Here is a 15829-nt window from a genome sequence, read left to right on the forward strand (position 1 = left end):
CTCCACAGAATTATTTTTAAAACTAGTAACATATTACTATAATTCTATTTGTAATTTCTTGAGCTATAACTAGAAGAATTTCCTTTTATTATTAAAAATAGGTGTTTAAAGCATCTTTTATGCATTTGCTTAACTGGAGGGCAAACATGGTAGAAAATCAAATTAGTATGAGTGGAGAAATGCCACGGTTGTTCTTTCAAAAAGTGGAAGAGAAATTATATGGTAACCTGACATGGTAGGCTAAATAAATGCTGTAGTAGTACACAAACTGGGCCAGCTGTGGTTTCTCTGTTTGCTTGAAAATCAAAGGGCCACAGAGGCAATTTTAGTTTTACATGGTTGGGGTCAGAGATGGATGTCTACCTGCCATCCCTGCAACATTGAGCAGTTTCTCCAGTTTCCTGGGACGTCCCATTCCCGAGGAGTCATCCCAGAGAGAAGCGATGGGAAGCAGCCTTCTTGCTTAGGCTACTGCAGTTATAAAGTGACTCTTCTCTGAATACATTGCTTAAAAGGTCAAAGTTGTTTATTTATTTATTTTTTAAAAACAGAGGTAGAGGTAGCAGAAAGATAGATAATAACTTAAAACAGAAACAGACCCAACCCACATATACTTAAAAGAAGGGTTAAATGAGATGTAAGATGGTGAATCTTTTACGATGTATGTGACACACGCAATTCAAGGAATACTTTGGTACCTGATTTTAGGAACTGTAAAATCTGAAGGAAGCTTTGAGATTTTCACCATTTGTGGTCTGTTTGGAAATTTTTCAAAGATTCGCAGACGCAAAGGGAGCTTTTCTTTGGTGTCTGCATTTGCTTCACTTTGCTTTAACTAAAGAAAAAATGGAAAGAAGAAAAAAGGGGGAATCTATAATACTATTATATATGTTACACAAAATTAATTTTAGAACGGAAGCAATAATAAGTAATTACATGAGATGCCAGTAGATGGCAGCGAAGGCCTACCAAGTATACGACTCTTACCCGCCATAAATTGCTCCATGAGCTAAAACTTTTGAGTTACAGAAATAAACAAAAACAAAACTTAACAACAACAAAAAACTAAACCGGAAAAAAAAATTCAAGGAAAACGTTATGTTATTTTATTCCCAAAGAGAAGCCTCTTTTCATCTCAGACATTTTTAATGGTTTACTATTACTTGCATATTCAAACAATAAAATTTGTTTACACACATATAAAGCTGGAATTAAAAATTTTAAAAAACATGAAAAATAAAAAAAAAAATTAACTACAGGATTGTACCAAGTAGCATTTGTAAAGAGAGACAATGGCAAGAAAATTGGTTATGTCGTCTAGCAGATTAAAACAGAAAAGCTCAAAACAGAACCACCACCTTTGGTCCATGCAGCGAGTTTTCTATTGAGCTGCAAACATGTTTGGACACGATGAACTTAAATGCCATACGATATCTTTGTGAGAAATGACAATCAAATGGATTTATTTAAGAGTATATATTTATATTTCTACAAATTGAGTTTCAGGGAAGCTCAGGTTTAACATCATAAACTGGAACAAGGCTGAACTAAGATATTATGAAGGTGGACTGTGGCTTGCAGAATTCATGCTGCACTTTCCTATGCTCTCTTTTTCTCTCCCAGTGCAGATGTCTCTTGCACTTCTGTTTACCTCTTTACTTCTGTTTACCTCTCCCCTTCTCCCTCTTTACTTCTGTTTACCTCTCCCCTTCTCCCGGACCTTCTGCAGACTGGAACACACTTCCCCATGTCTGTCCTGTCTTCTGTCCTGGCTTCCCAAACTGCATCTTTTAACGCTGATCCCTTTCAAATAGTACATTTAATTCAGGCTGCCTTTTTGGAGGGGTTTGGGAGGCAGGTTTCAAAAACCATCCGCTCATTTACCTCCTTTTTGGGTATGCTTTTACTCTATAACTACAATTTGTCTTAGGTGTTGTGGAAAGATAAGAATTAGAGGCCAAGAGAGATCTTAAAACAGGAAGAGAATTGGCTATGCATCCCTTTTACACGTGGAAATACAAATTGGCTAAGGAGAAGATGAAGGCTTCTTTTTGGGGAAACATTCCCATTTCAATATGATGGATAATTCAACTATCCAATTGGTTGTGAGCTCATGATGAGATGATACATCCTGATTTCTGGTTTTCTTAGTAGGCTGCAGAAATTGCTCTTACATTTTCATTTCGTGTAACATAAACATTTACCTTAGCCATTTGTAAGTCTGATTTGATTTTGTGGGTAGCTTTTGGTTTTTCTGTCTCAGATGGTAATCTTATTTAGAGAAGGAGTCACTGCTGTTCATTGCCTCTTCCCCTCCTAACTGGAGTGCTCAACACAATAATGTGTGCAAAATGGCATGTTCTCAACAGTTCCACGGTTATGATGATGACAATGGTAAGGAATTAGCTCCCAAAGACACAAAACAAAAACTAGTAGCATCTCCGTGAGATGTACACAATTAGAAAAATGATTCCATACAGGAATAAAGAGATTTACCAGGAAGAGTCTTGTTTTCTAAAAGTTGATACAACTAGTAGAAAAATATTTGTCAGTGATAAATAGAGCAGAAATAGAAAAAGCAGTTAATTTATTAGATCAGATCAGAGGGTAAGGCAGGTATATCCGGCCAAAGGTGATAAGATAAAGCAGAAATAAAGTATTTGTTAATTCATGCATTTGCTGACTCATTTATTTATGCATTGATACTGTCACTTATAAATCAAATCTTATAGGTCAGGTTCTGTGCTAAGTTCAGGGGATATAAAAACAAGCAAGTCACGGCACTCGCCCTCATGGAGCCCACAGTATAACTGGGTAGATAGTTCTATAAACAGACAATGATAATAAAATAGAATGGCCGCTCTGGGTAAACATAGGAACAGAGTGCTTGGAAACACAAGGTAGAGGGCAAAGAGAGAAATAGGAAAAAAAATGAAGGCACTACTTCTATTCCAAGGGACTTCATGGGCAGCAGAATAGAGACACAGGGTCAGAAGAGTTGACTTGGGGGCTCCAGATGTATCAGCACTGGTATGTATATTTTATGAGAATTCAATGTCTTCAAAGAGACAAAAGGGCAAATGGTATATTAACTGAGACCTGTCATTGAAATGAAAACACAGAGGTCTTTCCTAAAAACCTCTTGGCCTGCCCACTGCCTGCATCCCCACCGGTGCCTCCCTGGCCAATGTACCACTGGGTTCCAGCACTCCCTGCAGTGATTTCTCCGTCTGCTTCAGCTCTTTCTAATTTGTTCTTCATTCTGTGGTTATTGTAATTTCTCATGCTCTGTCTTAAACCTTTCAATAGCATTCCATTGCCTTTTCCTTTTTTCTTTTTTTTTTTTTTTTGAGATGGAGTCTTGCTCTGTCGCCCAGGCTGGAGTGCAGTGGTGTAATCTTGGCTCACTGCAACCTCTGCCTTCTGGTTCAAGCCTCAGTTTCCTAAATCACTGGAATTACAAGCATACACTACCACGCCTGGCTATCCACCGCTTTTAACAAACAAAAATAAAAACTTTTGTTCTAACAAACAAAAATAGAAACTTTTTTTTTTTTAAAGATACGGGATCTTGCAATGTTGCCCAGGCCAGCCTCAAACTCGTGGGCTCAAGCGATCCTCTTGCCTCAGCCCCCTGAGTAGCCGGGACGATAGGTGTGAGCTGCCATGCCTGGTCAAAATCTCAATCTTTGATCTAGGCTCAAAGGCCTTTTATTGGCGGCTCCCTGCCTGTCCAGCCTCAGCTAGCCCTATCCCCACATCAGGTTCCAGCCACATCCTTCAGTTGCTCGGAAACATCTGCACCCTCTACCTCAGAACCTCCCTACCTGCCGTCCCTCTGCCGCCCCTCTGCCGGGCTCCCCTCTCTTCCACTTTCTCTCTTGAACTCCATCAAATTCTACTTGTTCTCCAGATTTCAGTTCCACTAGAAATTCCTCAGAGAAGCTTTCTCTGACAAAGTTTTCCTCTTACAAGCTCATAACATGTTAGGATGAATCCTATAATATTGCTGCTTGTGTGGCTCAAAGCAGTTGAAAATCTGCATTTTCTTATGGTTCAATTGAATCCACATTACATTAGTTTCCTAGGACTCCTGTCACATGTTGCCACTAGATCGTTAGCTTAGCACAATAGAGATTTACTCTCTCAGCATTCTGGAGGCTAGAAGTCAAAAATCAAGGTGCCAGCGGAGCCATGCTCTCTCTGAAGGCTCCAGGGGGAGAGTCCTTCTTTGCCTTTCTCTTGTTTCTCGTGATTCTCAGCCATGCTTGGAGTTCCTTGGCTTGTAGCTGTAATGCCCCATCCCTGCTTCTGCCTCCACGTGACCTTCTTGGCCTGTGTGTTTCTGTGTCTCTGAGTCTGATCCCACTCTCCTTTTCCTTATAAATGCCAAACACTGGATCATCCAGAACAATTAACTTAACTGATTACCTCTGCAAAGACTCACTTCCCAAAGATGGTCTCATTCTGAGGATCCAGCTGGACACAAATTTTGGGAGAATGCCATTAAACCCCCTACACGTACTGTCGTCTGAGGCTATATTGTGTGACCCCTTGAACAACAGATCTCTTTTCACTGAGACTGTAAACTTGGTGAGGACAGGAACCATGTAGGGATCTGCTCATTATTCCACGGTCAGTGGCTGGCATGGCACTGGACACAAGGTGAGCTGAGCAAATATTCAGTGAAGGAATAATGGCATTGATCAGGTGGTGGAACTCAACTCTAAACTAAACTCTCTAGCAGACGAATGGGAAATAAAAGAAAAGATTTTAGATATATCCTGAAGTGTAGAGAGAAACATCAAATATCTATTGATTGACTGAATAAATTTGTTGGTGTGGAGTATGTGTGTCCTTAGATTCACAGAAGAGAATAAAATTAGACTCCTGTGTTGTTTAACCTGAACGGCATCTGTCATTAACAAACTAATGAAGGTTTAGACAAAGTACAGATATAAACATTTTGTAGCCTGGGCATGGTGGATCATGCCTATAATCCCAGCACTTTGGGAGGCCGAGGCGGGTGGATCACGAGGTCAGGATATCGAGAACATCCTGGCTAACACGGTAAAACCCCGTCTACTAAAAATACAAAAAAATTAGTTGGGTGTGGTGGTGGGTGTCTGTAGTCCCAGATACTTGGGAGGCTGAGGCAGGAGAACAGTGTGAACCCAGGAGGCGGAGCTTGCAGTGAGCCGAGATTGTGCCACTGCACTGTAGCCTGGGGGACATAGCGAGACTCCGTCTCCAAAAAAAAAAAAAAAAATTTGTAAAGGGACATGTCAGGGAAATGGCAAGATATATTTTATCAAATATCCTTGAATATATTAGCATATGTAGGATACCAACAGTCACCTTGTTTACATGTTTTAAAAATGGGTTTCACCCCCATTCTAATTGGTATTAGAGATATATACACTCCCCAAAGCTTGTATGCTTCTTAGGAACAAGATACCATTTTAAATTTACTTCTCTAGTACATTCTAGGAAGTAGAAATAGAACTCTGTAAATAAATGAATTAGAACTCAGCACCACTTTGTCATTGCACTGTGAAACTACAAAGAACAGATTAAAGCTCTTTTTGGAGACTCAGAGGGTTCTTCACAATTGTGCAAACCTGGCATCATTGCTCTACAGATGTGCATAAGGGCCAGTCAACATCCAGGAAGATGAGTGGCTGCTTGAAGGGTAAGTATTTCAAATCTCATGGCTGAGGCACTGAATCAAACCTCCTAAAAGCAAGGAAGTGTTCTCTTTCTGGATGGCAGTTCCTATGCACTCTTTGCTGTTATTGAGAGAGAAGCAGCATCAACTAAAAATGAGTACAGGTACATCCAGCAGCCCTGTAGGTCCTCTCCTAGGTGCGTGCCTGCAAGAAATGAGTGCACACCCATAAGGCACAAGCCCTCCCTTGGCCACAGCAGTGCCAGTTGTTAGAGTCCCAACATGTGAACTGTCCAAATGCCCACTAGCAGTTGAATGGAAAAATACATTTGGATTTATTTAAATATTTGAATGAGTTAACTACATCTCAATGCAAGAATGTGGATTTCACAACATAACAGTGAGCGAAGGAAGCCAGACACAATAACAGAGTACATACTGAATGATTCCATGCAGATGAAGTTAAACCAGCAGGTGACACTGACATGTGCTGCCAGGTGTCTGCAGAGTGGTTGTCCTGGGTGGGGGTGGAGGGGAAGGGGAGGGAGTATGGAAAGGGGCTTCTAAGGCACAGTCACCATCTCCTGAGCAGGCTGCTGGGTGTGTTCAGTTTGCAAAAATGTATAGAATACGTCTTTCTATATGTATATTGTAGTTCAGTTAAAAGTTTTTAAAAAGGGAAGATGATGCAGTTAAGCAAAATTATTCAATTCCTACTTCGGCACTATCAATCACCATAAACTCTGACTTCTTCCCCAACCCATGATTTTGACCAAACTACAGACAGAGAAAAAGGAAGAAAGAGTAAGATGGGAGTAGACAAGGTATGTGCTGGTGGTGGGGGATGAGGTGACCATGACAAATAAAGTATTACACATTACTTTGAAGCCACTATTAAGCGTCTTTAAAATGTAATGAAATGGTATTCTACCTTTTATCCAAATTCTTTCCCCTGTTTTTTTGCATTTAAGCAAAGATTTTCCAAGATTAAATTTACTTTGATGCAAATGAACGAATAATATAGATTATAAGAAGTGGATATGAATTTTTAAGATCATTATACTATACCAAGAAAAGAAGATCTTTTAACATAAAGTAATTATAATTGTAAATGTCCATTTCAAAAGTGTTTTAAAGATCATGATTCTTGAAGGGAAAGAACACAGTGTAGAGAATCCTGGGATTTTATTTTTCATACTGAAAAATCTAATGTCCTAAAGAACAGTACAAAGGCAGTTTATAATGACCTCAGCTGAGCATGAAGTCTGACTGCAACCGAGAGATCAAATGATAGCTTTGTCACACATTCACTTGGTAAAGAAAAGCACATTTGCAAGAATGAAATTAGAATCAAAGAAACAAACTTCAAACCTTGAGCTTTAAGACTAGAAGTCATCTAAGCTCAGTGCTGTTCTACGCCTCAGCATCTGCCTGGCTGAGATATCATTATACATCGGGCGGCTGAAAGCCTCTGCTTCCCCTGGCTTCTCAAGAGACTTCGGGTGTAATTGCTCTGCATGACACATACTGTGTTCTGCCTCATCGCTTAAATCTTCCCTATTTCAGCCTGTGCTTTCTTCTGTTAAAATATTCAAACATTATTCAATTTCAGTTCGTTTCTGATTGCTGTGAGGAATAGCAGAATTGAAGAATTACCTTAAATAAAAATTTTTGTAATTTTTTTGTATGATTTCCCAAAAGAAAACAATTTTAAAAACATTCAGACTTGGGAGATTCTCATTTTGAAATCTAGTCCGTGTTAGTTTGAAAACTGCGCGTAGATTTGTGAGTTGACATAACTGTAGAATATTTTGTGGTTGTTCAATATAGGAAAAACAACCACATTATCTTCAATCAGGAGAAAGGAAAGGAGTTCCTCCTCTTTGTTATGTGAATAAATTAAAGCTGAATTCTCTTTGCTTCTTCACACAGTGGCTTTGGCTGTTTTTTCTGGATCTATATATATGACACAGCAATTCAGAACATCGCGTCTTCCTAAGGCATAAACTATTATTTTTTCAAGGGAGTTTCTCTTGCTAATTTGTATATGCGATTTTACAACCCAAATTACACAGTCAAAACAGATGGGGTATCTGGAATAATGGTCACACATGTTGGTTTTTAATAATATCTCTGTGTAATTATAAAACCTTAATATATAAATATAAAGAATATCCCTCACTGGCCTGTGAAATCCAATACAGAATTTATTCAGGTGGGTGGGCATTGTCTTCTCTGCTGTGGGCAACAGGCAACCAACTCAAATTAGTGCACAGAAGACAGCGATACTGTACACTTTTCAAATGTTTCATTTAAAAACATGTTTAAGTTACTAATTTGCCCCCTTTTACAAAAATATTTAATACATCCAGTATGTTCAAGGTCAAAGTGGGGTTTCAATTATTTAGGCACATCAACTGAAGTCACTGATACAGATTGGAGGGCTCATTTCTTGGTTAGCTTATGGGCCATAAAAGCTAAATTTTTATGTGACAGCTGACACCCAAAATGCTCATAACATTAGCTGATTAATTGCATGTGCTGTATCACGGCTGGTTACTCATTCGTCCAAGCAGTATGCCCCTGAAGTAAGTGTGAAGAGAAGCTCTGTTTTCAGAGGAGCGGGTACACTGGGCAATTAAGTGGCTGTTTGTGCTTGTTGGTTTGGGAGTTCAGCAGAGCACTTACAACAGACTGTTGCATTTACGCCATCTATGAGATCCCCAAAATGTGCATAAAATGTTTACTTTCATGCTGTTATCACAACCCTTAAGATCTTACAAGCTTTAAATGTCCTTCAGAAGGTTACTTTGTGCAACAACATAAATAATATTTACAGCAAGGCTAAGCTAACCAACAACTCTAATAAACTAGTAAAAGAAAAAAAAAATCTATTCAAAAACGGGAATACCTAATTATGCTGAATGAATACATTTTGCTCACATTATTGTCCCTTAATGTCCCATTAATATCATTAATAATTTCTTAGAGACAGTTATGATAAATAAAGATTGATTTTGTAGGTTTACTCTTCTAGGTCCCAAATATCTCTATTTTATATTGTATCTCTCCTTTGTTATTCAACTGAGACACAGTTGTTTCCATTAGAGAATTTACTGAGTCATAGAAACATGCTCAGTATGATAAAAAAGTATATATCTTTTTGCTCCACTTCAGATGAAATTATATTAGAGTTTCATGTAAACTAGATACTTGGTTCTTATTGTGAGATGATTATTCATAAGTGCTAGGGAAAAATGTCATACCAAAGGGAATTCAGGATACACACACACACACACACACACACACACTCACACACACATACATACACACAGACATACACACACACATACACATACACACACACTCTCATGTAATTTTTCTTTTGTTAAATTTATAAAACATCAGAGATAACATAAGTAAAAACAGTAAAAAAGTAAGAAGACATGGATTTAAACTTTTGTTCAGTTTTATAATCTCTTCACCCCTTTGGATTTCAGTGTTCTCAAAAAATGAGATCTTTAGTCTTTTATATAAATGCCAGATGTATAAGTGAGCTAGCAATATGCCTGTAATTTGAATTACTCAAGGGAAATGTGCCATACAAACCAAAGCTATCACCATGCCAGTGACTACTTGCTCTACAGGAGGATGACTTCACCCGTATGAATGGGGTGACATGTACGTGCTCTTGAGTCCCTTTCCTCTGGCTAATCTGAGACCACTCAACCTCACCCTCTCTCCCCAATTTCTTCTCCTTTGTTATGTTGACTAGATTGTTTTCTCAAGACTCTTGGTTGTAAAAATGAAAATGAAAATAGGCAGTTAAACCATTTCTCGTGATCATGCCTCCTTCGCTATTTAAGCTTGCTTCTTCAAAGAGATGCGTATACCACCATTATGTCACTTCCCACCCCTCTTCCATCCTCTCCTGTCTCAGGTGTCCCCCCTGCCTCACTGAGGTTCCTCTTGGCAAAGTCAGCACACTTCCTATTTTGCTGAACCCAGTGGTCACTCGGTCATCCAAATTTCATCTCACTGAGACTCCTGAAACCTTCCTAACTGGCTTTCTGTCTTAGTCTTGTCCCTTTAAACCAATCGTTTAGAACATCTAGAAAAGAAATACCTTTATGTCCCTCTGGTCCTTAAAGTGTCAATTATGTATAGAAGAAATTCTAATCTTCTTAGCATGGCATAAGTGGGCCTTCCAGTGCTTTGCCCTCTGTGCTTTAACCCATAGGTTTGTGCCCCCCTCACACAGGGATGTCACATGAAGATACTGTTTCCCATGCCTGCAATACACTTATTTCACTCTTGTAAACCCCTCTAAAACCATCTTCTCCAGGAATATTTCTCAGAATAACAACTGGTAGGTGAAGCAGTAAACACGCATGCTGGATATGATGCTGAGCACTTTATGCTAATATTATTTGACCCTAAAAATTAGCTCCCTGATGTTGGTACCATAATTAGCTCCATGTTATGCAAGGTCATTGATGAGGAAACAGGTCCATGGAGCTTCCATCAGCTGCCTGAAGTCACACAGAACTGGACTTCCGGATTCCAGAGCTTGAGCTTCTAAAACTGTTGTATACTGCCACATCCAAACAACATTTTCAAGCAATTGGTACACTTTTACTTCTTAATCTTGTGCCTGTTGTTCCTCTTATATGGGACATTTTCTCTCACTTTCCTAAGAAAATTTTATGCTTCATTTTTAGACACATCCTCCAGGACCTGCCTCTAAGCCAAATTAGGCACATCTTCCTCTGTGCACCTTGTATTTAGTCACATCTTCCTCTGTGCACCTTGCATTTAGGCACATCTTCCTCTGTGCACCTTGCATTTAGCCACATCTTCTTCTGTGCACCTTGCTTAGGGGTTTGCACTATAACTTTCTAATCATGTGTGCTTTTCCCCTACTAGCATGACACATTTTTAATTAAGGGCAGAACTCTCTGTAGCCCTGTGGCCTCACGTTGTACATACGATACAATGACAATCCAGTGGTGATGAGATGAGAACAAGACATCAACTAATAGACTCCCATCAACAGGCAGAAGAGGATCACTTGTAATATTTCTCATTCTATTATTCTTTTCTGAGAGCCTTTACAATATGGAATCATCTATATTATCCAGCACAAGCAAGTCTTCCAATTTCAGACGAGTTATATTACTGGCAAAGATGAAAGAGGAGTAATGACAAGTCACATCAGATTTTCTACTAGAAACAAAATCACAAAAATCACATGTGGCTCTTGATAAAGTGTGTGTTCCCAGCTTTTTGAGATCGAAAAAGCATAATAAAGTGTAAACTTGATACAACGTATTCATGGCATAAAGCTACATAGACGTAGGTATCTTTGAACAAGGCAACACAGGAGCTAATTTATATGTTGCATTATTACAGCTTACCCTAAAAAATTCTCATCCTATTTACAAAAACACTATTTTGAAGTACTTTAAAACTTACATGAGAGTTGCAAAGATTGTACAGAGAGTTCCTGTATACCTTGACCCAGATGTTATATACCATAGAACATTTATCAAAACTACAAAATTAACCTTGGTCAAATACTTTTAACTAAACAGCTTATTGGAAATTCCCAGGTTTTTGCATGAATGACTTTCATCTGATCCAGGAGCTCATCCTGGAAACCACACTGCATTTCATTGTCACATCTTGGCTGTGACAATTCCTCTAATTCTTCTTGTTGTGAGTGACCTTGATGGTTTCGAGGAGTACCGGTCAGGTAATTTGCACAGTGTCCCCCAATTTTGGGTTGTCTGAAGTTTTCTCATGATTAGAATGAGGTTATACATTTTTGGGACAAATATCATGGAGATGATACGCCCTTCTCATCATATTAGGGTGTACATGACATTGAGGTTAACTGTCCTTACTTGGGTAAGGTGATGCCTGCCAGGTTTCTGCATTATAAAGTTACATTCAATGTTTCTCTTTTCCTACTCCATTGGCTTGAAGCAAGTCACTGACTTTAGCTGACACTTAAGAGAAGAATCGAAGCTTTATCTCTTAGGAAGGAGGAGTATCAAAGAATTTGCAGGCAGATATTAAAGCTGCTACAATAATTAAAAAAAGATGTGGAGAGGACACTTTGAGGCCATGCAAATGTTCTATTTCTCCTTAAAGTTTCACACACTAATTCTGATATTCATTAGCTCTTGCCTGTGGCAATTACAACAGTGCCCTAATGGCCATTTTCTGTTTTCTTCATTTATTATTCTATTATTTCTATTTCTCTATGTTTATTACTTGGAATTATTCTGTGAGAATCATTTGTCCCTTTTCCTTTATTTATTTATTCAATCGTGTATTTATATAAATATGTATTTGTGACTATTTATTGTATTCTTTGGGTTATAACCCAGTACTGTCCTTTTTCATTTCATTGCTCAAAGTCTTCCTGCTTTGGCCACTAGGGGCTCTTTCAGTCGGCTTCTCTCGTCTTCAGACGTATTTCTATCTATTTTGTTTGTTTCATTTTTCTTCTTTTTTCCTTTTTAGCTCTTCTTTATTTTCTGGCACCACAAAAATGTCCTATCCTCATCTTGTGTGTTCTTTAATTCAGCTCTAAAGCTCTACAAAGTCACCCATCACCCTTGTCAAAGCTGGTTGAGCCAGAAACTGGGCCAAAGAGAGGGACTTTCTATAAGGCCGGCCAGCACTGCGAGGCAATGAGAGATGAAATTCCCGGCCAAAAGGAATCATATTGATTAGCTGGATCAATCAGATCTGTTCTTGTTGGGAGTTCTGAACTTGAGACACAGAAAATGTTTACTATTTGCAATGGAACTGAAAGTGAAAATACACAAGGAGGGAAACAGAGACAGATTGAGTTACCATAAAGGCAAACATCAGCAGTTATTAAATGTTGTTCTTCCTCAAGGCTCCAGTATCTTTTTTCTTCCCACCCTATTCAACCTCATCCAGATTTATATCTTCCAGTATTATGAAAATATGGAGAACTTTACTAGAACTGAAGCTCAAAGGAGGCAGTCATCTTTGTCTATTCTGTTCACTGACCTACCCCACATGTCTAGAATAGCACCTGAATAAATAATTAAGAATTACATTGAACTTCCACATTTATATCTCTGGGCAGCCATTCTTCTCCCCTGAACTCCAGACCTATACACAACTATTAGGTATCTCTGCTTAGACATCTTGAAAGATTCACCAACTCAACATGCCCAAGGCTGAGTTGATGAACTTTTCCCCCAAATATGATTGTATGCTAGTGTTTCTTGACTCAGTTAGTAGAAACCTGAAACCACCAGGAGTCATCTTTGAGACTCTCTCACTCAAGTCTTTAAATCCAACCTATCACCAAGTCCCTCTTGATTATATTTTCCAAATAGCTCTCAGGTTCACCATTGCCTCCCATCTTATAAGCTTTCAGTGGCTCAGATCAAAGGTAAACTTAAAGGTAAATATCCCGGCTGGCATAGTGGCTCGTGCCTGTAATCCCAGCACTTTGGGAGGCCAAGGCAGGTGGATCACCTGAGGTCGGGAGTTCAAGACCAGCCTGGCCAACATGGTGAAACCCTGTCTCTACTAAAAATATAAAAATTAGCCAGGAGTGGTGGTGCATGCCTGTAATCCTAGCTACTCGGGAGGCTGAGGCAGGTGAATCGCTTGTACCTGGGAGGCAGAGGTTACAGTGAGCCAAGATTATGCCGCTGCACTCCAGCCTGGGTGACAGAGTGAGACTCTGTCTAAAAAAAAAAGGTAAATGTCTTTACTGTGTTTCTTAAGGCACTGAATGGTTCATGCCCTGCTGACTTTTCCACACTTACTCTGTACCACTCCACCCTGGTCTTCCTGTATTCTGGGTGCACACAGGCTTTCCCTTCTCCCTGGAGCTGTGCTCCCCTCCCCTGACCCACCACACCTCTGTGAAGTCCACAAGGCTCATCTTGCAAAACTTAGCTCTCCTGTAACTTTCTTCATCCTCACCCTTGACCACCATTTGTGTCAGGGTCTTCTACGAATGTCTCTCCTTAAATGATGTTATTTTCTGAAGAAAGCTCATCTCAATCTTTACATAGTTAGGAATTATTTTAATTACTTGATTTACATCCAACTCCCCTATTAGACCAGAAGTCTCCATGGGAGCAAAGAACTTATTTATTATTGTACCTGGCCTAGCCTTGTACACATGGTAGGGACTCAAATATTTGAAGAATGGATGATAAAGCAGATGGTGAGGATGCTTCCAGGAGAATGGAAAAGTACGTGAATTTCTTGAAAAAAGATCCAAATGGACTGTGTGAAACTTGAGTCCAAAAGGAATCAGGGCAGTGACTCCAGCACCAGCACGTTCCTATTTAATGTGTAGGTCCACAAAGGGTAAACCTTGCTACTCTAACTCCTCACAATAAATCTTAACACAACTATAAGAAAGCCTTTTTGTAATTCAACCACTGACAGGCGCTGCATAAAACTGAAAACTAATTGTCATGCTTTTATCTTAGAACCACCACAACCTAGTTTCCCATTGCCTGTGACAGGATCTGAAAGAAAAAGTGCTGTGAGGTTGCTCTTCATTATGATCCTTGCTGTTTTTAACAGTACAGTGCAGTAAACTCATGCTTCTTAACAATTTTGTTCTCTTGATTAAAGGAAACAAAATAAAATAGTATCCTTATAGTTAAGCAGTGGGCGGTGTTCAGTTAGAGTTGAAGTGTGAGCTTCTCTCCAGTTTGGGCACATTTCCCCTCCAAATCCCACTATATTTTATTTATTTTTTTGAGATGGAGTTTCACTCTTGTTGAGATGGAGATTTGCAGACACGATCTCAACTCACTGCAACCTCTGCCTCCTGGGTTCAAGTGATTCTTCTGCTTCAGTCTCCCGAGTCGCTGGGACTACATAAAGGCATATGCCACCCGGCTAATTTTTTGTATTTTTAGTAGAGACAGGGTTTCACCATGTTGGCCAGGCTAGTCTCAAACTCCTGACCACAGGTGATCCACCTGCCTTGGCCTCCCAAAGTGCTGGGATTACAGGCGTGAGCCACTGTGCCTGGCCTATTTCTTTTTTTTTAATTGAAGGGTTACCTTGCAGAGTGCTGTGGAAACTGGAATGAAAATAATTCTGAATTAGCACAATTAAAGAATGATACAACTGACAACCCACCAATGTGAACTTGAGTGGACAATCTTAGGTGTGTAGTTTCATGTTTGTTCCATGGTAAGAGAGATCGTGCTAACAAAACAGTCCCGAACATCTGTGGATGAGGCAAAGAAAAGGTCTCTAAAACAATGTCCCTCTGGTTTGGGTTAATCATACATGAAATGAAATTTTGGAAGGGCTTACAGAAACCTTTCCTCTAAGAAAGTCTCAAGTCTATAAAATTTTACGAAGATGGGGTTTGATTCCTATAATCAAAGAAAGGCAGAATCAAATAACTCCATCTGCTGAGAAAGCTGCTCCAGGGTGGTGCAGGCTGGCGTAGGATTCCAGGGGTATGTCCATTGTTCCCTGCTGCCCCACGCTCTCAGCGAGGCTACTTGCCAGCTTTAGAAGGGATCGTTTCTTCTTGAGTCCAGAGAACAAGGCTCTGGAGGTGTGTTAGTTGTCTAGGGCCGCTGCCACAAAGTTCCAAAAAACTGGGTGGCTCAAAACAACAGAAATGTATTGTCTCACATTTCTGGGGGCTGGAAGTCTGAGATCAAGATGTCAGCAAGACAAGCTCATTCTGGAGGTTCTGAGGGAGGTCTACTCCATGGGGCTTTTCCAACTGCTGGTGATGGATCTTGGTGATGGACCCAGCAATCCTGGGTGTTCCTTGTGGACCACATCACTCCGGTCTGTTGCTCCATCATCACACGGTGCTCTCCCTGTGTGTCTGTGTCTGCGTCTCTTCACTTTTTATGAGACACCAATCATATTGGACTAGGGTCCACCCTAATGACCTCATCTTAACTTGATTGCATCTACAAAGACCCTATTTCCAATCAAGTTACATTCACAGGGACTGAGGGGTAGGACTTCCACGTATCTATTTGAGGGACACAATTCCACTCATGTCAGGAGGACATCAATTCTAACAGGTACTTCTCCTGTTTTTAACTGACTTTTTTTTTTTTTTGAGATGGAGTCTCACTCTGTCGCCCGGGCTGGAGTGCAGTG

The 15829-nt window shown here is 39.7% G+C and overlaps 1 protein-coding gene across 1 annotated transcript in view; it reads right to left on the reverse strand.

Moving 5' to 3' along the window:
* NALCN (sodium leak channel, non selective) overlaps nucleotides 1-15829 on the reverse strand; it is a 338653-nt gene that overhangs the window by 93913 nt on the left and 228911 nt on the right. The window contains exon 15 of the mRNA XM_011933944.1: nucleotides 691-835. Within this exon, the coding sequence (XP_011789334.1) occupies nucleotides 691-835 (145 nt within the window). The remainder of the gene's footprint in view (nucleotides 1-690; nucleotides 836-15829) is intronic.

This window comes from Colobus angolensis, unplaced genomic scaffold, assembly GCF_000951035.1.
Source record: "Colobus angolensis palliatus isolate OR3802 unplaced genomic scaffold, Cang.pa_1.0 Scaffold13, whole genome shotgun sequence".
In the NCBI taxonomy this organism is placed as follows: Eukaryota; Metazoa; Chordata; class Mammalia; order Primates; family Cercopithecidae; genus Colobus; species Colobus angolensis.